Below are 26,224 nucleotides of genomic sequence, written 5' to 3'. Positions count from 1 at the left end.
AATTGCCAGTTGTGTGTCCATTCATCAAAGAAGGGAGGATGCACTAGCTACTGCATTTACTGGGCCTATGGCCATATAATAAAAGTTGCTGTTGTTTCTACAAGGTACTGCACAGGATTAAATCTACTATAGCGTGCTTCCACCAACCTAGGCTTCCCCTCATCACAGCTTGAGTCTGGATTGTCTATGACCCCCAGATGGGGATGTCCGTTTGCAGCCTTACTGCAGGAACATTAGGGATCTCTTTTAGTCACTTCCAGATGCTTCAAGACTGCTGAATATGGGGAAGAACATGATAACACACACACACACACCAAGAAGCAAAGGAGGAGAGATTGCAGGGAACAACTAAGCGATTTTCACGTACTACTCCAGCAACACCACTGGATTTAGTTGAGTAAGAGAAGAGTATTGTCAAGTGACAGCAGTTATCAAGCAAAGACTAAAAACCACCTTAAGTTACAGGTTAGGAGCAAAAGAATTTCCCAGGTAGATAAAATGAAAGGAATAAGTAGCCATTTCTCTCAACTCTAAACCACACAAAGGAAACAAACTATAAGACAAAGAAGCACCCACTGTAGCTAAAAACAAAACACTAGATATTTTTTTTTTAAGTATCCAGTTTTGTTTACATGCTCAATATCCAAGCAACTCTTATTTCAGCAAATCAAGGCAAAATACCACATAGGTGTCTGACTGAATAAACTGCAATCTTCTAATTTTATACTAATGTGAAAAGCACATTTCTGCTCCAACAGAGGTTTGGGGGGGGGGGGAGGTTCGGGATCTAAATTCACATTAAATTACAAGCTTGTCCTACAGGGTCAGACAGCTATGAATACACAATTCCTCTTGGTTTCATGCAGCATCTCCAGAAAATGTTCTGCTTCCAAACAGCAGAAACCACATTTTGCAGCACATCAGTTCATGGAGTTTACACCCCTTAAAATATTTTAACACATTAACACCTTAGAATACAGTGGTACAGACACTTTAGGTTACAAACTCCACTAACCAGGAAGTAGTTGCTCCAGGATAAGAACCGGAAATTGTGTGTGGCGGCAGCAGGAGGCCCCATTAGCAAAAGCATGCCTCAGGTTAAGAATGGTTTCAGGTTAAGAACGGACCTCCGGAACAAATTAAGTTCTTAACCCAAGGTACCACTGTATGTGAATAATGATTATATAGAACGCCCCCCCCCCCCAAAAAAAAAATTGCATACCACACAGAATTGCTTCAGATTTATTTCAAACTATAAAAATCTGACAACTTGCAGAAGCATGCATCTTATTTTCAAGAAAGTACTGGCTTAATTTTACTTAACATGCTTATATGTGCTATAATATATTTATGTTAATTTTTGAGTAGATGCAGATTTTTAATTTCTCATGATTAACACTATTATTGGGATATTGACATTGACATCATGTAAGGAAATAGACTGGAAAAATGCAAAGAAGCACCAGGTGCACAGACAAATACATCCAAGGTATAAAGTAATATGTACCCAATGAATGGATATATGAAGATGGATATATGGACCCCACTTTTGATGTATAAACCAGGACAATGGAGAGTAGAGTACTAGGTAATTGAGAGCTTTAAGAAACTGCAGAACATACCAGAGAGAGTCATGCCCCCCTATTTCTTATTGGAAATGAGTGGCCTGGTCTGGAAATGGGGGGGGGGGCACTGAGAGCTTTAAGCGAAACATGCTAGATTTTGCTTGGGGGGGGGGTTAGCTGGATGGATTTTATAAGCCAGATTTGATATTGCTGTGGAACCAACAATGCCTGTGCTTGCTTCTGCCCTGCCCCCGAACTATTTGTACTTCTTCTTATTATTATTTATTGAATTTGTAAACCACCCTATACCCGGAAGTCTCAGCTTTGTAACCAGAGTTGTAAACTATAACACTAAGTCTCCAAACCTGTCTTCTCACAAAACTCACTCTGTAAAGGCTTTACACTGCCTGGGAAACACAGAACACAAGTTGGAGACTTCTCATTAATAAGCATAAGGTAACTAGAATAAGGAATCTTATATGTGAATTAGGAACATAGGCAGCTGTTTTTAGACTGAAATAGGCCATTGCTTCATCTAGCTCAGTACTATCTACATTTGGGGTCTCAGGCAGGGTTCTATCCCGGCTCAACCTGGAGTTATCAGGAATTGAAGCAGGGACATTCTGCATGCAAAGCAGATGTTCTACACCACTAAGTAATGGACCTTCCCTAAGCTTTTCTCATACAATTTTTAAAGTATTAATTTAAACCTTTCCCCACAGATTATCTGTCCCATACCAGTTCAGGTTACGTACACATTAGGGCACTTGAGTATCTGTCAAACAAATAGGCAGCATGTTTGGATTTGGGGGGAGAGAACTCTGTGATTTCATGCTGCTGCCAAGACTTCCCTTTGGCAGTTTTCTTTTCAGACATAACCCACTTCCAGCACATTTTTAAAATTTGTATTGAAGTCAGCATCCACTTATCCAAACATGCAACCTGTTAATAAAGCAGAGAGACTCCTTTGCAGTCACCCAGGAGTATGCAAATGTGGAGAGCAACCTCACCAAAGTTAAGCACTGTAAAATTATCTCATGTCTGAGCATATGCTCGCTTACAAAAAATCCAAAAGGACTAAGATCACGTCCTTTATATTTCTGATTTATTGCTAACCTAGAAGAATTAGGAAAATGCTGACAAATGAAAAAGTGAACAGGTGAAGCCAGAGTGTGGCTTGTGCCAGCCAAACCCAGGCTCATGGCTTGTTTCACTCCAAAACACCCCACAAGCAGCAAACCAAGAACAAATATTGGTTACACTTCACTGTGTGTTTGGTTGGAGGGATGCAAACCATGAACCCTAGTAGTATGATAAGAAAGACTCTGGATTGTTTCATTTGTGCCATTGCAGTAGGAACAGGAAAGATGCACTGTGGGAACTGTTGAAAAGTGTGTGCCATCATGCGGCTTATTCACATGAAACCATAGTTTGTTTTCAAATACAGTGGTACCTCTGGTTAAGAACTTAATTCGTTCTGGGGGTCTGTTCTTAACCCGAAACTGTTCTTAACCTGAAGAACCACTTTAGCTAATGGGGCCTCCTGCTGCCGCTGCACCACCAAAGCACGATTTCTGTTCTCATCCTGAAGCAAAGTTCTTAACCTGAGGTACTATTTCTGGGTTAGTGGAATTTGTAACCTGAAGCGTTTGTAACCCGAGGTACCATTGTGTGTTTAATGTGACATGTGACCCAGGCCATTTGTGGGTAAAACCATGGTCCTATAAAGCACATATTCTTCAGTAAACACATATTGATACAGCTCTCTCTCTCTCTTTTTTCATTGAGTCAACAGCACAGTAGACTCTTTCAGAAGATAATGGCCCAGCTTGGACATTTTGCTAAACCATATTTTAGCATGATGAGAACTAAGTGCAAGAATCTGCTGAGAGCAGTTATCCAGAGTTTCACAGTATGTTGTCAGCAATCTGTGGATGACACACAGCTCCACTTCTCCTTACATCTGCAGATGTGGCAGTGCATGTGCTCGACTTCACCCACTCATGGCCTGGCTGACATGTTGCTATGGCAGGGGTGGATTTAGGGGAGTACCTGCACAGGGAGCTGAACCAAGAATGGTTCGGCACCGCAACAGTGACTTAGAACGAAGTGCGGGGGGGGGCACCAAATTTTGGAGTCATATGGGGCACGGCTGAATTTGAAAGCCCAAAGACTGCCACTGCACTATAGTTTAGTGTGCCATCTGAAAGTGGCTATTATCATGGCTAGTACAGGAAGCAGAGAAGAGAAGAGGCAAGTACAAGGCATGATAAAATTAGTTTTGTGAATTAGTATTTAGTTTATACAATTAACTAGTCCTTTTACTGATCAAATCCTCCAACTTTGAACATATAAACTATATCAAATCAGTATTTATATTTTCTATGCATTATCACAGCTGAAACCAATTTACAACATGACAATGACATTTTCAGAGATAAATAAAAGCCTAAGCATACTTGCTTACAACCACACCTATCAAAATAATACTTTACTTTAATAATGTATTCTAGACTACCACCAAGTCTAAGATAAAGGAATCACCCAACAGCCTCATCTTTAAGCTAGGAGGCAATATCTTGGGGGTGTCTTGTGCTAAAGTCCTGTTTACTAGCATCCATCCATTTTAAAACATCCATTTAAAAACTATGCTCAAGTTGCTAGCTAGTAGCACCCAAACCATTTCTTAAAGCTTGCATACGTAGACCACTAACAGATTTGCATATGCTTCTATTTATTGCTTTTGGCTTTCCCCCATAAACTATTTTTTCCTCGTTAGCTACTTTCAGGCAATAGTGATGTTGGTTAATAATTTATAGCCTTAGATAGTTTTGCTCTTGCCTATAGATCTGTTCTTGCTTACGCTTCCCATTCCTCTCGACCGATGCCAAACATATTCAATTTAGGAAGGTATGACCACTTTGACTTTAACCATAGGGCTGATATCTGGAAGGTTTTTTGTAAGGATGAACTCTTGCTAACCTACATAAAATAAACTCTTTCACAGCAAAGGTAAGTTTCCCTTCCTCTTTGTATCACAGGAACTGAAGAACTTGGCAAAAGAAACCTCTCCTAAACACTGGGAAAGTGCCACATAATTGCAGATTCTACCTGTCAACAAGCCAACAGGCAAAACAGAGTCAATAAGCATAAAACTTACATAGTCATGAAAGGCTTTAGCTTCACTTGAGTGCTCACATGTTTCACGTCTTTCTGGAGCTGCGCAATAGAGATCCCAAAAAACACTAAAAATGGGGGGGGGGGCGACAAAAAAAGCATTGTAAAACTTTACATGTATTTCAGGTGTATGATCCCAAACATATGCACAAATTATTATGGTAATTACAGTACTGATTACCATCTCTCTTCATGCTTTCCAACTATGTTTTGTGCAGCATCAGCATTTTGGCATTACAAACTGCTGAAGTTCTGCAAACTTAAGAGCACTAAAGACTAAACTGACTATTACACAGACTAAACAACATCTATACATTTTACTTATTATTTTTGGTGTGCTGCGTGAAGAATATCCAAATTATATATTTTGTGATTTAAGGATGGAGAAAAGATTTCAGAACTCTCATGGCTAACAAGAAAATCTAACAAGTGAAGTTGTTTTTGCTGCTTTTTTTAAGGAGCACCTATCCTAAAAGCAAACAATCAACCCAGAGCTTAAAACAATATCAGAAAAAGCTTTAAATACATTTAAAAGCTCATTAACAATTATCCAGCCTGAACCTCCAGGGTGCAGCACGTATTCTCTTGCAAAACTTTCATATAAGGGACAGAAAGGGAGAAGAGTGAGCTGGCGGAGCAGGACGGATAAAAATCTATTACTTTACTCCAATGTTTATTTACACTGAAAATATTATAGATTGTAAACATTTAAAATTATATTTTCATTTAAAAAACAAAATAAAAGGAGGACTATGTAAACCAAGCTAACATATACAAATGCATGCAATTATTTTAAATTCTGCAGTGTTAAAGGAAACACAGTCTGATCGGTGCCATCAGTAACGGGACCAAGGCCTCTGGGAGCAGGCCCATGCAGAGCTCATCAGAACTGGGGCAGGAGTCTTGCTAAAATAAAGTTATAAACTAAAACAGAAAAGCAGCCGGTACCAGGTGGGTCCCGGAGCCAGCCTAGCCTTCCGAGGCTCGGGGCAAGTGTATCCAGCTGCCTGTTCCCCCAACACAGGCCGCTGCATGGACCTGTGTTGGAAGTTGCTCCTCCTGCCTTCCAGGGAGAACATCATGGCAAGGGGGAGACCTACCCAAGCCCAGCCAGCAGACAGAGAACTAGCAGCTGCAGGGGCCTTCCTCCACACACACCCCAGTCAGAAAAAAAACACTCTGCAAGTTACCCATGGACTTCAGAATTGTACAAACAACTAGGAACCAAGTAAAGGTGGGATTTTTTCTAGCTTGGTGGGGCAGGTGGGGAAACCCAGAGAAAGAGACACCATATTGGAAAACCTGAACATTACCGGTAGTCTTTCCGAAAAAGAAACCAAGGGATTAACAGTAGATTCTAGTTATTTTTAATAAAAATAAGATTTCGTACATTAACACTTTAATAAACACAAAACAAACAAAGTAGTATTTTTGCAAAGCTTGAAATACTTACCACCACCAAGAGTGTAAGAATCCTGGGGGCTCGCCCAATGTGATATTTTTTTCCCATCTTATCTAAAACCAGCATAAATAGTGATTAGAATTTTTTTCATCTAGACAAAATATAAACAACAGAATACAGCAAAATTAATCAAAAATTCCGAGACAAATAGGCTGGTCTTCACCTGGTGCCAAAAAGCTTATAATGTTGGCACCAGTTGTGCCTCCTTAGGGAAGGCATCACTGCAGAAAAGGCCCTCTTCTTTGTGAAAGCCCAATGCACCTCTCCTAAAGAGGGTCTTTGAAGCAAGGATTCTACAGACGATCTTAAGGCACTATTATGCATTGTACAAAATATGATTTTCTTTTGTTTGTTTTGTACCTACTAGTGATCAATGACATTGCAAGAACAAGAGATTCTCAATAACCTATCTATCCGTGCTAGTCATTATCAGTCACCTGAAGCTTGAATTAAAGACCAAATGTCACCTGAACCACGAAATGAATGAGGAAAGCCAAAGCTGGAAGTAAAAACATCTTGCTGATCACACAGATTAGCCACTTTTCTTCTTACTGTGGTACATATTAGTTAAAAAGACCTCTTTCCCTTCTGACTAGAAGCAGATAATTTTTCTTCTAGAAAAAAGATCCACATGCTGATGTTCATGGTCCCTAGCTTAAACTCAATGCCAATTTGTCTCTTTCATGGTACTGGTGTTTTGGGATAATTTATTGAAACCATTGCTGCTCTTTAATGTATTTTTCTGTCTGCTATGCTGGATAGCCACATTATTGAAAAGAAAATATTGAAAGATGTGCCCTAAATATTCAACTTACACAAAAAAATCATTCTCCATTATCCTTAAAATAAAATCTATATTCAATGTTTTAATCAAATTCAAGTTTAATTAATTGATAGAAAGTTGAATCAGCTGACAGCCATAGCTACTATGGATAATTTTTCTAAAAGTTTACTGAAAGGTGCCAAAACAGACACCTACAAAAGGTCTATTGTTCCCAATGGCCAATGATGTCAAGTATCAGGTACAGGAAATTTACACTACAATACATGAGCCAAAGTGCTTCTATCCTTCAAAATTTACACTTCTCTTAATTTTGCAATGCAGCTTTCCAACCCAAGACTTGTACATTATTTTCAATAATATACCTAAGGAAATGCACTATATTAGAGAAAATTCCATTCATAAATGTGTATATTAAGAGAAGCATACACAAAATGTTTTAATATTTTCATGTGGGGTTTTTTAAAAAAAATTGCCAACTGATATTGAAATGGAACAAACTGAACTGAAGGCTGAAAAAGTGAGAAAGTGAAACAGACACATTTGTTTACCCCCCAGCAGGGGCTCCAGAGGAAAAAGAAAATATTCATAGAAATAAATGGACCACTCCAATAAAGAACTGCATAATTAGTTAACTTATATGCACAGATATTAATGTTGAAAACCTGTGTTATTCTGTTATGTTACTTGTGTTATTCATGAATTTTATGAACAGAAGCAGAGAGCCATTTCCTTCAAAGGTTGAAATTTTATAAATGTATACATTGCTTCTCTCTTCAAAAAGTCTTGAAGCAATTCACAATACTGTGAAGTTTATGCTACTGAGGGCATAGCAAGAAAAGCATAGGAAAATCTTATCCAGCTGTTAATGTGGCTATACAATATTTGAATCTTTTTTAAAAAAAACAACAACCTTTTTTGCTTCAAACCAACTCATTTAAATTAAGCGATCACCTATGGCAAGTAAAGTTTGCCTCCAGGAAATGGTCCTAGTACCAAATAAGAGGGAAGAGAAGCAAGCAACAACCGCACACAGCTGCTTTTTTCCAGCTGAAAAAGAATAACTGTGGCTGCTGCATGGATGTACTCTTTCACCCTCACCTTCATGATAGTTGTCCTTAAAGAGTGAAGGAGTACACACCAGACATGAGTGGTACACAGAGACATGGAGTAAACTCACAGAAGTGGACAAAATCACAGTTCATAATACAGTGGTACCTCGGGTTACAAACACTTCGGGCTACACAGACTCCGCTAACCTGGAAGTAGTACCTCGGGTTAAGAACTTTGCCCCAAGATGAGAACAGAAATCACGCGGCAGCGGTGCAACTAAAGTTACCACCCGGAAGTAGTACCTCAGGTTAAGAATGGTTTCAGGTTGAGAACAGACCTCCGGAACGAATTAAGTTTGTAACCAGAGGTACCACTGTATACTGAATAGCCTGAATCCTATCCATCAAGTGAAACTGGCTATCTAGAATTCTGGAAGACATAAAAATTATAGGAAACATACCTCTGATAAAAATGTCTGCGCTGATTTTTGTGCTCCTACATGGAGCAGATATTCATATACATACAGTGCTAACCTGAAAGGGAAAAAACAACAACATTCACTATTGAAACAAAACTCTAAACTGCAAGATCATGCAAAAACTCTAAACTGCAACATCATGCACAACTTTCTAGTTGGTGCATTAAATCATAAAAAGAAATGAACTAAAAAGTAGTTTTCTTGATCTACATTTCCAACTTTTCCCAACTATATATGTGAGCCTCATCACAGCAAAGTTAAAAATGTTACTATACAAAAAACTGAGTCTGTCAATATTTTATTATCTTGGACATATGCCCAGTCAGCTCATAACAGTTCAGCTACTATTAATCTATATTTATCCACACACACTATGCTTACAGTAAACAATACAATGCATCTATAATTATACCAGTACTGAACCTTGCTAAACAAAATGCCTAAACATTAAATATTCTGAATTTTTTAACACTTTTCACTCCGTGTTTCAGCTTGCAACATGAACAACCCAGAGTTATTAAGAACTAACCAACCTGCGCTCTTCTTCAGTAATGAAGCACCAGGAAAAAAAGGAGTAGGGGGCAAAATATAGTGTGAGCAGAGTTCTCTCACACAGGCCCGGCTCTAGGTGCACTCCCGGTGGCGCGGGGCGCCAGGGCACCGGGCCGGGCGCTGCGCAACAAAGCCGTGCGGAAGCCGTGCTGCAAGGGTGGGGGCGCCGGAGCGATCTCCACGCTTCTGCGCCAGGGCACCCGACCTGCTCAAGACGGCCCTGCTCTCACATAGTAGAATCAGCCCCCAAAAGAAAACTCTCTATGTTGCACCTCCTCGGTTCCCTACTTAAAAGCTTTGCCAAAGTACACAGCAGTGGGTCAGCTGATTTGGCTCAGTGGCAGAGTTCATACACAACAATGTACAGTATTAGAAATACAAGCTGGTATGAGCCTCAGACTCACTTGCAACACGAGAATAAAAGGTTTCACTCCTGGTTTTTGCTCTAAGCTGATAGGTCCATTTGATTACAAGCCTCCCAGCAACCTGCCGTGGCCAAAGGAGGATGTAATGTCATTTCCCAACCTATTGTACAGAACCAGAATTTTGCCCTGGGCTGGAACTTCAGTCACACCATGCCACAATCAGCACTCACTATCATCCAAAAATAAGCAGCCCTTATGTTCAATCCAGAGTTTCAGACAAATCAGACGAAACAGGAAACTGCAGTTTAGAACCAACAGGAATTAAATCTTTAAAATATTTTCTCATGCATGAGACAAGTCTCCTGTTTGTTATAACAAACCATGGTCTACCATTATATCTGAACCAGGTTGTCGGATGTAAAGACATTTTTGTATGCTGTTCATTATTCCTAAGCGTGTTTATTCTGAAGTAGGCTCCATTAATTTTGGTTTCCCCCCCCCCAAAAAAAAGTGATAAAAGTTTACAACCCCACAGTGCACTATAATAATTTTTACAATTTTGCAGTCAGCAAACAGGAAAAATAAATAGCATGAAGTAAGGTATATAATGTGATAGCAGAAAAAATAATCATAACCATAGCCATTCGTATCAGTAAACCGAATTATGTAAAATAGAATGAATAAAAGAAATTGGCTAATCAATAAAGAATATTGTTGATCCTGTATCCTAGCATTCCATTAACAAATGAACACGCTCCATTTCTGTATAAATTGATCATTTTATTGTTTTCCCTCTCTAGCTTTTATCACAATTGTGAGTTTGCCCATATTAGCCATATTCTTATACACCACTCACTGATAGAGGGTGGATTAATCTTCTTCCATCTGTAATTATCAACTATATGGGTTACTTACCATCTGTACATCATCTGGTAGAGATTTCAGAAGAATGCATGTCCAAGTATTTGCACGAAGTATGCAGTATTCTAGTTTAAGTTATAATACAGTCAACTTGCAACTTGTGTTCCAGGGATTGCACGTAAAACCTAAATCACATATAGTCAAAACAACCCCAGAACCCTCCCCCCATGTGAGCATCCATACCTTTCTTAATTCAGCTAATTGAGCAAGCCTTGCCCCCCATGCAAATCAGCCAGATGGGCGGAGTACAAATAAATTATTATTATTATTATTATTATTATTATTATTATTATTATTAAGTTCTCACGGGGCCATTCAACATCTCATTAGAGTATACCAGAGCCTAGAAAGCAAGGCGGAGAGCTTAAAAGCTCTTTCTGCACTGGGAGAACTTGACATGGAAAGAGCTTTAAAGCTCTCCGCTTTGTGAGCACTTAATTTGTGCAATTTCAGCTGGTCAGCCACCAAGCACGTAAAGCTGAGATCGTGCAAGTTAAATGTGCATAAGTTGGGGGTCGACTGTATGTCGACCAGATTATTACAAACTGCACACTCTTTTCCATTGGGGGGGAAAGGAATTGCTATGAAACAAGATCTCTGATCCTAACAGATGTAGCTTAGCTTACTTCGTTCTACATAGTCACTTTGAATGAGTGAGCAACAATCTACAAAAGGAAATTAGGCCTGATGAAAAAGTTGACATCTTTCCTTGGCAGAATGTCATTTATCCCTATTCACAACTTCTTGGCAGATATCAAGGAATCTGTTTTTCCTTTAACATGGCGGTGCACGTCTTAACTTGTCATGGAATGAAGTAACTGAGTTGTAGTCAGAGGGTAAACTGCAGACAGGTAACATACAATATAGGGCTAAAATGGAACTTAAAAGACCACACAAGGGTGGCACTTGACAAGCATTGTTGCTTCCTAGGCTGATAAAATAAAATACCAACACAGTTTTAGCATTTTTTGAATTTAAAGTGTCACATGGGAAAGCAAGACAAAAGTTCTTGCCCAGTGAAATGATGAGCAGTTAAAGTAGCCAAATAAAAGACACACACAATCATTATCCTATTAAGAATGATCTGGGAGGAAAAAGACTAAAAGTAAAAAGTATTTCTGCTGATTTTTACAGAAGAACCAGGGTGAAAAGGTGTTGCAGGACATGGGAGAGATTTCTGGGCAAGGAAAGGTTAAAAACTGCCTCCTTTCCTGGCAAAAAGTTCCAAAATGTTAAGCTGCAAAATGTTTTAAACTTCTGGTTTTATCCATTTTAAACGTCAGTCTCAACCTAATGAACCCCATCAGTGGAAGCCCTGTGAAAGAAGCAAAATTGCCTTTTCTCCCTCTAAGCCCCCAAAATTGGTTCTGGGGGTATCAGGAGAACCCACAGAACAGCACAAAAGAGGAGGGAGATCAATCCACCTGTTAATGGGAGATCAGCCACCAGCTGATGGCTTGCGCAGATGGAAAATTTGTAATAGCACAATGCTGAATACTGGTATATGAAGTTATTGAATATATACAAAAGTAACTTCGTGTCCATAAATAGGTTCTTCTTGGTGTTTTTTTTAATGCAGATCTACACATAGACTTGCAGACCAACAAATCTGAGTTAATTACATCCGCTTATGCTAGCAAATGTTTCAACAAGTTCACCAACTGATAGCAAACATTTCAAGGCAGCTATCAAGGCATTTCCATTTTAAGCATTTGCTGCAGGAATTATTTGTACATTATTTGTATTTATTATTTTCTTAAGTCAAGTGTGAAAAACATGGTCTTTTAGCTGCCTACTTTTTATTATTTCCAGTAGTGGAGGTTGGGTGGTGTATTTGGGCAAAAGGGGCACTGCCCCTTCAACCTCAGTCTGATCTCAAATTGCCCCTGCCCTACCACCACCAACAACAACCACCACCACCTGTCTAATTCAAGACGTAGATCCGACAAAACTAAAACTAGTTGACTCTGCCCTCACCTGTCATTGACTCTGGCTCCACCTATTATTTATTAGTTTATTTCATCACAACAGTGGCCCATAGTGGCTTACCAATCCCAATGGGCAACAGCCACCCCTGCTTTCCAATCAATTTACAAAACTACAGACTACCTAGCAGTATGAGAGCAGATGGTTGATGCAATTATTCAAACAAAAAAACAAAACAAAACTAGTTTTTCCAGCTATACAGCTACTAGAATCTTGCTACATTTGTGCATTTCTTCTTGCCTCCTTCAGCTTTAAATTTTGTTCTCACAAAACAAAGACACAGTTTCATGCAGTTTTTTTTAAAGAGGGATAAAACTTTGGTGATTCAGGTCTCTCTATTACTCAACACCTAAAAATACTACAATACAAATATATTTTCAAGGATTGATTTACTGAATAAGAGATGCTCATCAGGCAACATTAAGTAAGAGGCATTAGCTGAAAGCCAGGAAGAGCAACATACATACCTAAGGTTGTGAATACAAATACTGTAAGGGCATGGGATGCTGCAATGAATCCAGCCTGAAAACTGATTCTGATAAAGGATATTGCTAGTGCGCTCAAGCCAACACTGGGAAGGACACCAAAGAGCTTCAAACACTAACAAAGAATAAACCACTTTAGTTAATAGTGCCATAAATTAAAATTAAATAGGATACAGCATCATCAAATAAAGGGATAAGAAATACTGAGAATGCTCTGTATTTCTAAAAAAAAAAGAATCCACAAGTATCTGAAAACTGCAGATGTTTATGATGGAGGCAGAGTTGACCTGGCCTGTTCACTTTCCAATCTAGCCAGAGGTGCCTTCGCGGGAATGGAGAGCACTTCAATGACAGGATGCAGTGCCATTGTCAAGTCAGGTGGCTCTAATATGGTGGTTGGGGCATCCGAGGCAGGTATCTCCCCAGACAATCCATTAGGACGCTTCTAGATCAGCAGCTTCAAGACTGCTGGGCTCCTCCCCATGATCCAATTCTGCACCCTTGTCCCATTTCTCCATCCCCTCTGACTAGATATCACCACCGAGCTTATAACACACATAGATATACCACATCTCTTAGTTCAGTACCAATTCAACTGAACTATATTGGTATGTGCTTTAGAGGAAGTCACTTTCACACCTCTTAACTTGCCCAATTAACAGGCTGATAAATCAGGCATGTCAGTTGCCTATTCCCTCCTCCATGCTTTGCAAGTGTGCAAGTGACAAGTGAGTAACCCATTCCCCTTTGGCTATGCTTCATCTTCCTTCCTCTTCTATCACTCCCCTCACCCTGCCAGGGGATTTGAGACTGGGGGAATGTAGTCTTTGAGCCTCCCCCCCCCTTTACAATCAAGCAGTATATAAATTGTATAGGGGGGAAACAGAATAAATAATAGTTTGGCATGCTTACATGACATGATTGGGAGGGGTGAGCAAGAATAGACACGACATAAAAGAATAAAGAGCCTACTACTTCCTTGGGCAGGTCTCTAGAGACGAGCGGGAGAGTGACCTACATTTATCCAGAGCCAACAATCACCACTGGCTACAACACAAAAGGCTTTACCCCCTTTTCTGAGTTATCAAGCAAACACAATGTGCAGCTTGATCAAACAACGTCAGTGGGACTGCAGATTGGGTGGTACTGGCATATACCAGTAGCTAATTCGACTCAGAGTAGACCCATTGAAATTAATGAGCATAATCAATCATGCTGAAATTCTTATTGTCGGAGCCCTAGTTTTGCTGCTCATCTGAAAGAGTGAGGAAACAATATTTTTCTAATGTTTATTTATGTTTTTATTAAAGTGGGATGTGCCTAAAACTGACTATGAAATGAAGGAATTATATTCAGGGTGAAACCAGCTACATCTTGGTTTAATTTCTTTTGATGTACCAATCATTTTGACCTTTCTTACTATCTTCCCTGCGAACATACACTCTTCACCATCAAGTTTTTAAAAACTGCATTTGTTTAGTACATTTATATCCAAGGTTGTATGCATGGAGTTCCTAAATGGGTTTGATCCATGAATTTCAGTGGGTTTACTCTGAGTAAAAGTTAGTTGAAACCACCCAGCATATCTATGGGCAACTGCTACAAAGTGGCTTCCCACTTTGGGGCACTTTTTGCTTTTTAATGAGCATGTCTTTCTCATTAAAGAATAAACTTCTGTCTCAATAACTGTGACATATGTTCACTAGGGGCTCAGGAACTGGCAGTCTTACAACTGCCAACTACTCTCCTGAAAATGATCGGAGAAAATGAAATAAGGAATGATAGTAATATCCACAATCTCCTTTACATATTCTACTAACCCCAACCTGCACTTCCTCAATCCCATCATGGCTTAAAGCAGGAATGGGGAACCCTTTGGCCCCGAGGGACACAAGCAGTGGTGGACAGTGGGTCAATAGCTACAGGCAGGCACACATGATCTCCACACCATCTCACTACATTTTAACATTTCCTCCCACACACAGCCAAGATTGCTGTAAACTACCCCCTCCAACACTCTCAATGTCCCAAATATTGCTATCCCCTTATCTGTTCTGCATGCACTTTTTTACTTAACTCTAGTGACACTGTTGTAGAGGGACTGTGTTAGATTGATCTCTAATGATCATGTATTATGTGTTGACTAGGGCAAGGCACGTTTAAGCAATAGCTGTACACTAATTTAAAAGCATTTTCGAGAGATTGTGCCCTATTCTGTGAAGCTCCATCCCCTGACCTCATCCTGCCTTTTTATGACCGATTCTGGCAGATATATGAATTATCATATATGGCTGAAGTCTGCCTTCTCCAATCTACGCCTAGTGAAAAATGTGGAAGGACACCAAATGTCATTCGGCACCAAACAACCATATCAACACACATAGTAACAAAAACCAGGGTCCCAATTGAACCTTGATCTGTGCATATAAATGTGGGAAGAATCCAAAGCGTGAATGTTTAGTTATGAGACACTGAAGTCAAAAACAGTCAGAAATTGAAAGGCCTATCCAGTATGATAGCAAGTAGCCCTTGACACTTCAGAAGTCCATTGGGCTTTAGAGGAAGGCATCCTCAAGAGAAAAAACTAAACTGCAATTGGTCTCTGGCAACATCACAGTTTAAGCTTCTAGAAACTGGCATTAAAGTTCCCTGTTCCATAAACAGACATCAACATTACACAACTATGAACATAGCTGACTGAATTCACACCTGAGCTCAGTTACAGAAACGCATGAGAAAGCACTGATGTACAAATAGTGGCACAGGAAAAACCAATAAATTAGGCAGCTAGAGATATGCCAGCACCTAGAAATAAAAATAAAATCCAAGAACTATTAAGAGAATCTGGGCTGGTGAGTAACAATGGGGAAGGGAAGAAAACATAAAAGTAAAGACATAGCCACATGCTTTGCCATAGGTGGCAATGTTGACACAATCAGGTTTGAGGAGTTCCATAATTTCTGCTGATATATTTTGGCTTAGCAAACTAATCCTTAGGTTCCCACATAACAGAAAGAGGAGCAAGCTGAATATAATACCAATAAACTAGTTTCGGTCAATAAACTGAAACGGTCGCTTGCCGAAGGCACGCTTCTGCACGTGCACAAAGCGCCAATAGAGCACTTCTGCACGCACACACGCTGCACAGATCGCTTCTGCACATCCGAGCACCACGGAACCCGGATGTAAACACTTCTGGGTCCGCGGTGGTCGGAAACCGAAGCGGTCGCAAATGGAGGTGGTTGCAAACCGAGGTCTGACTATACTAGGGGCTGAGCCTCTGCTTGCTTTGCTTGCTAACTGCACTAGTCAACAACCCCGTTCACCTAAGCCACCCCTCCCCTTACACCCCATGGCCACCCCCTCCTCGCCAAAGCCACTCCTCCCTTCTCCGAGGCCTCATCAAGCCTCTACAGTAAGCCTAGGCTGCCTGCCTGCATATCCCTCTCACGCACCAGCCTCTCTCCCCCTCGTCCTTGGTCTCCGACATTGCCAGCAGCTCAACCCACTTTGTGATCATGCTTCTGTGGCATACACTGGCTTGAGCCAAAGCTGATATTGCTGAGTGGCTCAGAAACTGACTGAACAAATATGTTATGATATCAATACAATGTCAGTTTCTTTCTTGAAGATGTTTCAAATTCAAACAGAATAGCGACAGGAAAAACATGATAACTTTTAATTTCTTATAATTTTTATTCCACCTTTTTTGCAGTACACTCAAAAATGGCAGACTAAGGTGGGATCAGGGACAAAATTCATGCCGAGGCCACTCCTAGAAAACTCTCTGGATTGTCATAAGGAAAGTCACCCGTTGTTCTGAGAATTGTGGTAATCTCCACGTGGATGTCTGGTCCTTGTACTGTCTAAACTGATTATTAGGGAACACAAAACATTTTCTCCTCTGAAGGCAGATCTCTAAAGCCACAGCTATTCGCATTATGAGATGGTAGAGGCTTGAGGAATGTTTTAGCTTCCTCTTTCTATTTTAAGCCAGCACAATTTCTTACACTGGGATTAATCCCTGTGTAGGAGAAATCATGCATTACACAGAGTATGAAGCAGACAATACACTTATACAAAACTAATTTATTATTTCTAACATACTCATGCTAATACTATGTGACCTCCACATATTAGGTCAGCCTATTTAGGATAGCCTAAACAAAACAGATCACAGCACTTTCGGTGAAATGATCAGGGTCTGACCTTGAGGAGTCTTGGTGCAAAATAGTTCCACAGTTGTGGGACAGCCACCAAGTCTATGGGTTCTTATGATAAGGACTTGGGTCCAAATAATGGTTTGTGCAGTTCTGAGAACATCAAATTGAAAGAAGACAGCAACTTCTAGTCTATCGATCCTGGAAAAAGGCTTTTGTGCAATAGCATGGTTTGTTCCCTACAACTCACTGCTATCAGAAGGTGCTTCATCACATTCTACATTAAGTAAAGTTTTTGAAAAGGAGAACACTACGTAAATGCAGTAGTCTAGATTCAAGCCAAAAAGCAAACCACTACTGGATATGCATCTGTCAGAAAAAGATGCAACCTTCTCACATGCTGAAAATGATGGGCGTATTCCTGGCCCTATTGCACAAAAGCAATAGCATGGTTTGTTCTCTACTTCACACACCAATGGAGTACCAGATGGCTAAAATACTGCTGTATTTTAGTGGCCAGAACAGCATGATGTTCCAGTGAATTAACCAAATAAAAGCAAACCAAGAATCTGAAAACAAGTCCAGGTAACAAAAAAAAACCACACACAAGCAAAACAAGGATATGATCTATTAGTTCTGATATTATAAAAATAGCAAAATAAACAAAACAAAGCCCATTAATTGGGTAAATGTCCAACGGTAGTTAAGACGTGATCCATAAGCAATATCAGATATGAAAGTCATTCCATGATGAGAAATCTTAACACAACCACCTTAGAAATCACAATACTGTATATCAAAAGGAAAGGTTTAAAGGAATTGATTTTGTATCTTGTATTCATATTCAGAAATCTGCCAAAGTTTGAATGAGAAATCAATTAGAAATTGGTTGTGAAATCCCTTTTCCAAGGGACAGGGTGTTGTCCCTAACTTTGTCTTAAAACTTAAATGCAGAAGGTCAAGCGAAATCTTCTCTAGAGCCTAGAGCTGGGGAGGAGGTTCAGAAAACAAGCCCTAACTCAGAGCTGGAGGGTGAAGAAACTAAGTGCACTTTCTGGTTGCAGAGCGAAGCCCACATGCCTCTGAAGGAGGAGTATTAGCCTGTCTCTGCCTGTAGTTCCAGGTCTGGATTCATTTCTCACACACACCCCCCCAAGAGTCTGACTCCTTTCTTGCAATGACAAGCACAATGATTACACACTGCTACTGTGTACTGTATCTGCTGCCAATACTCACAAATGCTACAAAGCACTATGACATGGCAATCAGATATTGTTGCTCTCAGAAACCAAAAATCAGTGCGCAATTTAATGCATACAAAAATATATTTTGAGAATATCCAGAAAATATTTGGGCTTCAAATTTCAACAGAAGTTTTTATGAGAAATTTCAGTTTTGGTACTTTTCAACTATCTATCAGCATGCCTAAGAAGCTATACAACCACACCTTACAAGTTCTGACGGTATGCTCCCAGCTCTAACCATACCATCTATTTGGCTAAAGATTAGGTCTCTTTAAAACCATATCCTTTTCTTATGATGCCATATGCACCAAACACTTTAAGCTATTTTTTAAGCAATCATTTGATAATTGAGCATGAGGTAAAGGAATATAAGCAGAAAAATGAACTCAGCAACAAATACAGTGGTACCTCAGGTTACAGACGCTTCAGGTTACAGACTCCGCTAACCCAGAAATAGTACCTCGGGTTAAGAACTTTGCTTCAGGATGAGAACAGAAATTGTGCGGCGGCGCAGCAGCAGCGGGAGGCCCCACTAGCTAAAGTGGTATCTCAGGTTAAGAACAGTTTCAGGTTAAGAACGAACCTCCAGAACAAATTAAGTTCTTAACCAGAGGTACCGTACCACTGTAACTGAATAACTGTAAATTAGCCACTGCATCAAGGCCTGTATCATTCTATACCAGGCTTCCTCAACCTCAGCCCTCCAGATGTTTTGAGACTACAATTCCCAGCATTCCTGACCAGTGGTCCTGCTACCGTGTTTCTCATATTTTAAGGCATCCCCAAAAAATAAGCCATGACAGGATTTCAAAGGGTTGGTGAAAAATAAGACATACCCCGAAAATGAGCACTATCGCAAAGCCCCGACTGAGCGAGAGGCGAAGCCGCGGGACCCAGCAGGAGCTCCCTGCCTGCTTCCCCGAGCCGTAGCGCATCGGGGGACAGAGCCGAAGATCGGCGGGCGCTCCTTGCTGGGCTTGACAAGCCCGGGAAACAGCGCCCGCCGATCTTCGGACCTGTGCTGTGTGACAGGCGGGGGTGGGGGGGAAGCGGAGATCGTTCTCCGCTCTCCCCCCACCCCCGCCTGTCACCGAAGATCGGCGGGCGCTGTTTGCTGGGCTTGACAAGCCCGGCAAACAGCGCCCGCCGATCTTCGGACCTGTGCTGTGTGACAGGCGGGGTGGGGGGGAAGCGGAGATCGTTCTCCGCTCTCCCCCCACCCCCGCCTGTCACCGAAGATCGGCGGGCGCTCCTTGCTGGGCTTGACAAGCCCGGGAAACAGCGCCTGCCGATCTTCGGACCTGTGCTGTGTGACAGGCGGGGGTGGGGGGGAAGCGGAGATCGTTCTCTGCTCTCCCCCCACCCCCGCCTGTCACCGAAGATCGGCGGGCGCTCCTTGCTGGGCTTGATAAGCCCGGGAAACAGCGCCCGCCGATCTTCGGACCTGTGCTGTGTGACAGGCGGGGTGGGGGGGAAGCGGAGATCGTTCTCCGCTCTCCCCCCACCCCTGCCTGTCACCGAAGATCGGCGGGCGCTCCTTGCTGGGCTTGACAAGCCCGGCAAACAGCGCCCACGTGCACTTTATTAAAAAATAAGACATCCCTTGAAAATAAGCCATGTTGTGTTTTTTTGAGGAAAAAATTAATATAAGACATGTCTTATAATATGAGAAACACGGTAGCTAGGGATCATGGGAGTTGTACGCCAAAAACATCTGGAGGGTTGAGGTTGAGGAAGCCTGTTTTATACAATACTGGGCACACAAAGATGTATTTATGTAGGCAGTAGAAGTACAAATACCCAAGAGAGCTTTGTTGGCCAAGCAGACAGGCTGATAAGTATTATTATTCCCCATCTACTGTATATAACATTAGTAAGGTACTATACACTTTATATTATATAAACTGATTGGTAGTGGCACACAATAACATAGAAAAAAGGTCCCCTCCCTCAAAGAGAATATAATTGCTTTCAATAGTTGAGGGGGGGTTACATCTACTTTGCGGTTGTTTATCTGCAACTAAAACAATACCTGTTTGTTTCTTTGGCAGAAGGGAGTGCTGCACCAAAGTGCATATAAATGTGGGAAGAATCCAAAGCATGAACGTTTTAGTTATGAGATGTTGAAGTCAGAAATTGAATGAATTTAAGTTACTTAAGGCCACTGATTTTCAATGGGTCCACTCTGAGTATTACTAAGATTTAATACGGGTGATATCAAATCATAGCTGCCAAGTTATCCTTTTCTCGCGAGGAAGCCTATTCAGCATAAGGGAAAATCCCTTAAAAAAAGGGATAACTTGGCAGCTATGTATCAAATACCTCTGGCCAAATAAGTCTAGACTGTTTTTTAAACAAAATTAAAAAAAGTTTTCTGCTCAAAACACTTCAATTTCTATTACTTGACTTCTAGAAGCAAAAATAGGAAAGCCACAGAACTCTAGAAATTAAATGTTGCTATAACAGAACCGCAGAAACCCATATTTAAATTCCATCTCCAAGGGGAAGGATTCTGTCTGTATGCCCAGATGGGGGGCAGGCAATGAGCCATAAAACTCCCCAATGGCATCCTGGAGGAGTCACCTGTATTTGATGTGCATCATATCTTGATCCTTAACCCAGGTTTCACCCTGATGAAGTCATCAGCCAGCAATCAGCATGGTTGGGATACATACCCAATCCCTATGCCTACTTACATCTGTACTCAATAAAACTGTGGCCACTCCAAAGTAAAAAATGCCATGTCGCTTATTGCTTCCTGTGCCCCCACCCCAACAACCTCAGACTCATTGTGACTGGGCCCACAAATCAAATTTTAAATTGCAAGCTGCACCTAAACAAAATTTAAAAATTAATTCCAGTAGCACCTTGTTGTTGTTGTTTAGTCATTTAGTCGTGTCCGACTCTTCCTGACCCCATGGACCAGAGCACGCCAGGCACTCCTGGCACCTTAGAGATCAACTAAGTTTGTCATTGGTATGAGCTTTCGTGTGCATGCACACTTCTTCAGATACACTGAAACAGAAGTCACCAGACCCTTATATATAGTGAGAGGGTGGGGAGGGGTATTACTCAGAAGGGTGGTGGGAATGGGTGATTGGCTGATAGGTGTGGTAAACCTGTTGACAACTGTTAATGGACAACTGTTAATGGTTTGATGGATTTTTGTATTTTAGAATTTCTGTTTTTTTGGAAGCCGCCCAGAGTGGCTGGGGGAACCCGGCCAGATGGGTGGGGTATAAATAAATTATTATTATTATTATTATTATTATTATTATTATTATTATTAATGACTGCCATTGGTCTTACAGGAAAAAGCAAGGGGTGAGATGGCTAAAAATAGCTTTACCATGTATAATGAGATTACAAAAGAATTTAAGAAATAGACTGGAAAGAGAAGTTGCTGAATTGCAACTTATTACAGAGGGACCCAAGTGGTGCTGTGGGTTAAACCACAGAGTCAAGGGCTTGCTGATCAGAAGGTTGGCGGTTCGAATCCCTGCAATGGGGTGAGCTCCCGTTGCTCGGTCCCAGCTCATGCCCACCTAGCAGTTCGAAAGCACATCAAAGTGCAAGTAGATAAATAGGGACCGCTCCGGCGGGAAGGTAAACGGCGTTTCCGTGCACTGCTCTGGTTCGCCAGAAGCAGCTTGTCATGCTGGCCACATGACCCGGAAGCTGTCTGCAGACAAACGCCGGCTCCCTCGGCCTATAGAGCGAGATGAGCGCTGCAACACCAGAGTCGGACACGACTGGACCTGATGGTCAGGGGCCCCTTTACCTTTTTACTAGACTTAAAACCATGGAGAGACCTGGTCTGAATAGAGATATTGGATTCTTATCTCATTATACATGATATATAAGGGTCTGGTGACTTCTGTTTCAGTGTACAGTATCTGAAGAAGTGTGCATGCACACGAAAGCTCATACCAATGACAAACATAGTTGATCTCTAAGGTGCTACTGGAAGGAATTTTTTAATTTTGTTTCGACTACGGTAGACCAACACGGCTACCTACCTGTAAGCTTAACCTATGAAAGCATGCTTCAAAATGCATGCAAACCACCAGCTTTTATGTTCAGTTTGCCAGCTGCTTTATCTTGCCATGTCTTTAAACTCCACTGCATGTAATATTTAGTTGTTACATTCCAGAAGGTAACTAGATACATTAGTTTTTTCACAGCAACACCAACAATTATGTCTTGTGTCATCTGACAGACTGTCCAATATATTTTGGCATAAATCTACCTTTTGTCTTTTGACTTTACATAGTAAACAACTATTTCCCTTACTTCTCTGTATTCAGGGTATATACAGTACCCGACTATCACAGTCATCATGTGCTCAAGCACTTAAAATAATATGCCCCGTTATGGCTGTGTTTGGGTGTCAGGTTGAAAAATACATTATGGTCACAGGAATCAGACTTTGCAACTAACTCTGGGCTTACATGCCCCCCTCCCTCGCCTCGTTCCTTTTTTCTGGTGCAATCATAAGGAGTTGGGAAGCTTTCACTTCCATTTTTTAAAAATTAACCACAGCTTGTCATGTTATTCAAGTCCTACAAACTGTGGCTAATCTTAACTATGGTTTGTTCAAAACTATTCAACTTCAAACCATGGGTTTAAAATCTGCATGGATTACAGCCTGTATGACTGTGTCCTAGCCCTTTATCAATAGACAAGTTAATAGCCTAGGCACCAATGTAATGAATTTACTTTTGTGATCTTATTTAGCAATCTTTGATGGTATTAAATACCATCAGTATATTAATTTATTTTAAATCCATACAATCCATATACTTGCCCATATTTCATCTTCTATGCTTGCCCATATTTCATCTTCTACGCTTGTCCAAAGTTTTTTTTCCAGTTCATAAATCTTTGTCACATTTTTGCAGTTAACTCCAACAGATGTTTCTATATATTTCTGATATATACTTCATATATCCCAATTAAATAGTCACGAGTTCTGCAACCTTTGGCTTGTAACAGTTTGTGTATTTTCAAAATGAAAATCAAGGAGATAATTGATAAGTAAATCAATTAAAAAGAAAATTGCTACTAGGTTAGTTTTTATGGTACTGTATTATTTTATTTTGGAAATTGCAATGGCCCTGGGGCATCTCTCTCGTTTCTAGTTTCCTTACAATTAGAAAGAAAACTATTGGAAAAATAGCATTTTAACGTTTGTTTGTTCTGTAACAGTAAGCCACCAGAACCAAACAGGTATTAAAAAAAAACACATACTTCTAACAATCCCATCATTCACCACTACTGACTGATGTAGTCTCCGACTGAAAGGTTAACAACAAAAGTTGTATGTGCTTAAAGAAGCTTGTACCAATTCAAATATAGGCAATTTACACCTTTTTAAAGTAGAACACCAAGGATCACATTTATATATCTGATCCATCATATCACTTTAAACAGTCATGTTTTCCCTGAAAGAATACAGGGAACTGTAGCTTGCTAACAACAGTACAGTACAGTATAGTACAGTACAGTGGTACCTCAGTTTAAGTATACAATTGGTTCTGGAAGTCTGTACTTAACCTGAAGCATACTTAACCTGAAGCGAACTTTCCCATTGAAAGTAGTGGAAAATGGATTAATCCGTTCCAGACGGGTCCGCGGAGTACTTAAACTGAAAGTACTCAAACCGAAGCGTACTTAAACCGAGGTATGACTGTACTGTGAGTTATTGGGAGACCTCCATTCCCCCACAAAGACCTACAATTTCCAGAGTGGTTTAACAGTCAATCCCTTTTCACAAGGAACTATGTGAACTGTAGTTCTTGTGATGCTGTATGATGCTGCTTTAAATGTATGGTGTGGTGGGAAACCCTCTCAGCAAAAACAACAACAAAAAAACCATAATAAAGCAGCTGAGGACCTCCTAGAATGGATCGTGGCTATGGCAGTCACGAAAGATGGGAGTTTCAACTCATTCTCCTGCCCATTAACCCAATTTAAATGATCGTGCAGTACCACCATGTGTCCCACCACAAGGCAAATAGCAGTTTCTGGAAAGGGGAAAGGAAAAAAGGAATGTGAGTGGGTGAGCTGGCAAAATAGTGACGTAGGAATCCCTCTTTCCTGGCTAGTGTGAAAGAAGGAAGTTTTTCTTACTAGCTTGCCAAGAGGCCACTAAACAAATCTTCAGACTAGTAACTTTTGTGGGCTCATTTACAAGGCTGAGTTATATACATAAGTTTCCCAAACTACTGTTGAAAACATAAACTATTACAGAAAACAGCAAGTTTCTAGACACTTAAAACTACTTGCTAATAACAATTTTACCTCTTGATACAATACATTTCCCAGAATTTATTTACTGTACATTGAGCTAGATATTCACTATCATATGTGGCTGTTTTTCCGGTGGCCTACTGATACGTCTTTGGTTATGGTATATAGCAAGGTTAGATTTCGTTGCTGCTCCAGTTATTTCTCTCCCTAAGGCTTCCAAGAATACAAATAAAACCACAAGGGCTGATCTTGTCAGATCTCATAAGCAAAACGAAAAAAAGGTTGGCCTGGTCAGTACCTGGGTAGAAGTCTTCTGAATTTTATTTAGAACAATGGAGGTTATTCAGTGTACACAGACTGGATTATTTCACATCCAGCAGAATGGCCTCCCCTTCACCTAACTTCTGGATTTAGTTATGGGGCGGGGGGGGGGAAGCACTCTACATACCGTGTTTCTCCGAAAATAAGCCATACCCCGAAAATAAGCCATAGTGATAGGCAGTTTAACCTTGTACCATACTTAATTTTAAAAAAAAAGACATCCCCTGAAAATAAGCCACCGTTTGTTTGTTTTTGAGGAAAAATAAATAAAAGACGGTGTCTTATTTTTGGAGAAACACGGTATATAATGAATAAATAATTCACCCTAAACTGAACTGCTTTTCCTGGTCACATACCTTTCAACATCAATTTCTCATGAGCTTTATAAGAGAATTACCTGGTTCACTCTGTACTAGGAATGGGGTGCAGTCCTCTATACCTTTTTGAACTGAACTCCAATCTTTCCTGACCAATGCTTGCTGAACAAGATGGGAGTCCAACATTGTCTGAAGAGCCATAGGTTCCCCATCCCTAGTATATATAAAGCCTGTATTTGGAGTCTAGATGATTAATATCTATTCCACTTTGGGTCTACATGAAACTCAGAAACTGACAAAACCTCAAGCTGAATTTGCACCATACTACCACATCAGTTCCTACCCCTTTCAGGAATGCACTCATATGAATAAAGACGACTTGCATAATGGAATGACATGGACATAGTTTGCAGCAACTGTTGTGAACAGGACAGTATGTTTCCTAGAGGCTGAAAGGGGTCATACATCTTTCACTTCATACAATGTAATCATAGGCTTTGGTGACATTTGCTCTACCACATCCCTCAAAGCAATTGGTTCAGCAATCATTTCCCACAGCAACAAGAAAACATTGGCATTCAGTAATGAAAAAATGGCATATCCTGCTAAAAGGCAGACCTCCTGGGCAAGATGCTTCATTTTCCTGGAGAAAGAGGCAACATCACTTTTATTGTGTAAAAATAATTGTGTAGAAAGACCTTACTCATATTCCCCCAATAGTCTGCCATCATGTATACAAATAGATGAATTTGGATTTGCCACTGTACAAAGTTCTCATTCACAGCATAAACACAGATCTACAGGCTGGCTCTGGGAGCTAGGATAAGGAGCAGAAATGGAAAATTAGAACTGGCACTACATCAGACACTCAAGCCATTTTCTGTACATAATATAATGCAAGAGATCTGAGCAAAAACCTTATATCCTTATAAAAGGTCAAGAACTGTAGTAATTCAATAATTTCTCCTTAACACTACCCTTTCTGGTAGCAGACAAGAGTATGAGACAATCCAGAAACCGGTACATGTGAGTTTCCCCCATTCTATCCTATTAAATGACATGCAAGTATTCCCCATCCTATCCTATTAAATGGTATACTAGACTG

General features: G+C 40.5%; 1 protein-coding gene across 8 annotated transcripts in view; it reads right to left on the bottom strand.

The window, feature by feature from the left end:
• SSBP2 (single stranded DNA binding protein 2) overlaps positions 1-26,224 on the bottom strand; it is a 122,006-nt gene that overhangs the window by 76,916 nt on the left and 18,866 nt on the right. For 7 of the 8 annotated variants that reach the window (XM_088653271.1, XM_088653266.1, XM_035100271.3 and 4 more), the window contains exons 2-4: positions 8,499-8,571; positions 6,196-6,257; positions 4,726-4,810 (exon numbers count right to left, since the gene is read on the bottom strand). In XM_088653271.1, coding sequence (XP_088509397.1) covers positions 4,726-4,810; positions 6,196-6,257; positions 8,499-8,571 — 220 coding nt within the window. Of the gene's footprint in view, positions 1-4,725; positions 4,811-6,195; positions 6,258-8,498; positions 8,572-10,348; positions 10,375-26,224 lie in introns of those variants that run through there. The other variant, XM_088653267.1, reaches the window with a different exon arrangement.

This window comes from Zootoca vivipara, chromosome 10, assembly GCF_965207765.1.
Source record: "Zootoca vivipara chromosome 10, rZooViv2.hap1.1, whole genome shotgun sequence".
In the NCBI taxonomy this organism is placed as follows: Eukaryota; Metazoa; Chordata; class Lepidosauria; order Squamata; family Lacertidae; genus Zootoca; species Zootoca vivipara.
This window is presented reverse-complemented; position numbering and strand designations above follow the sequence as displayed.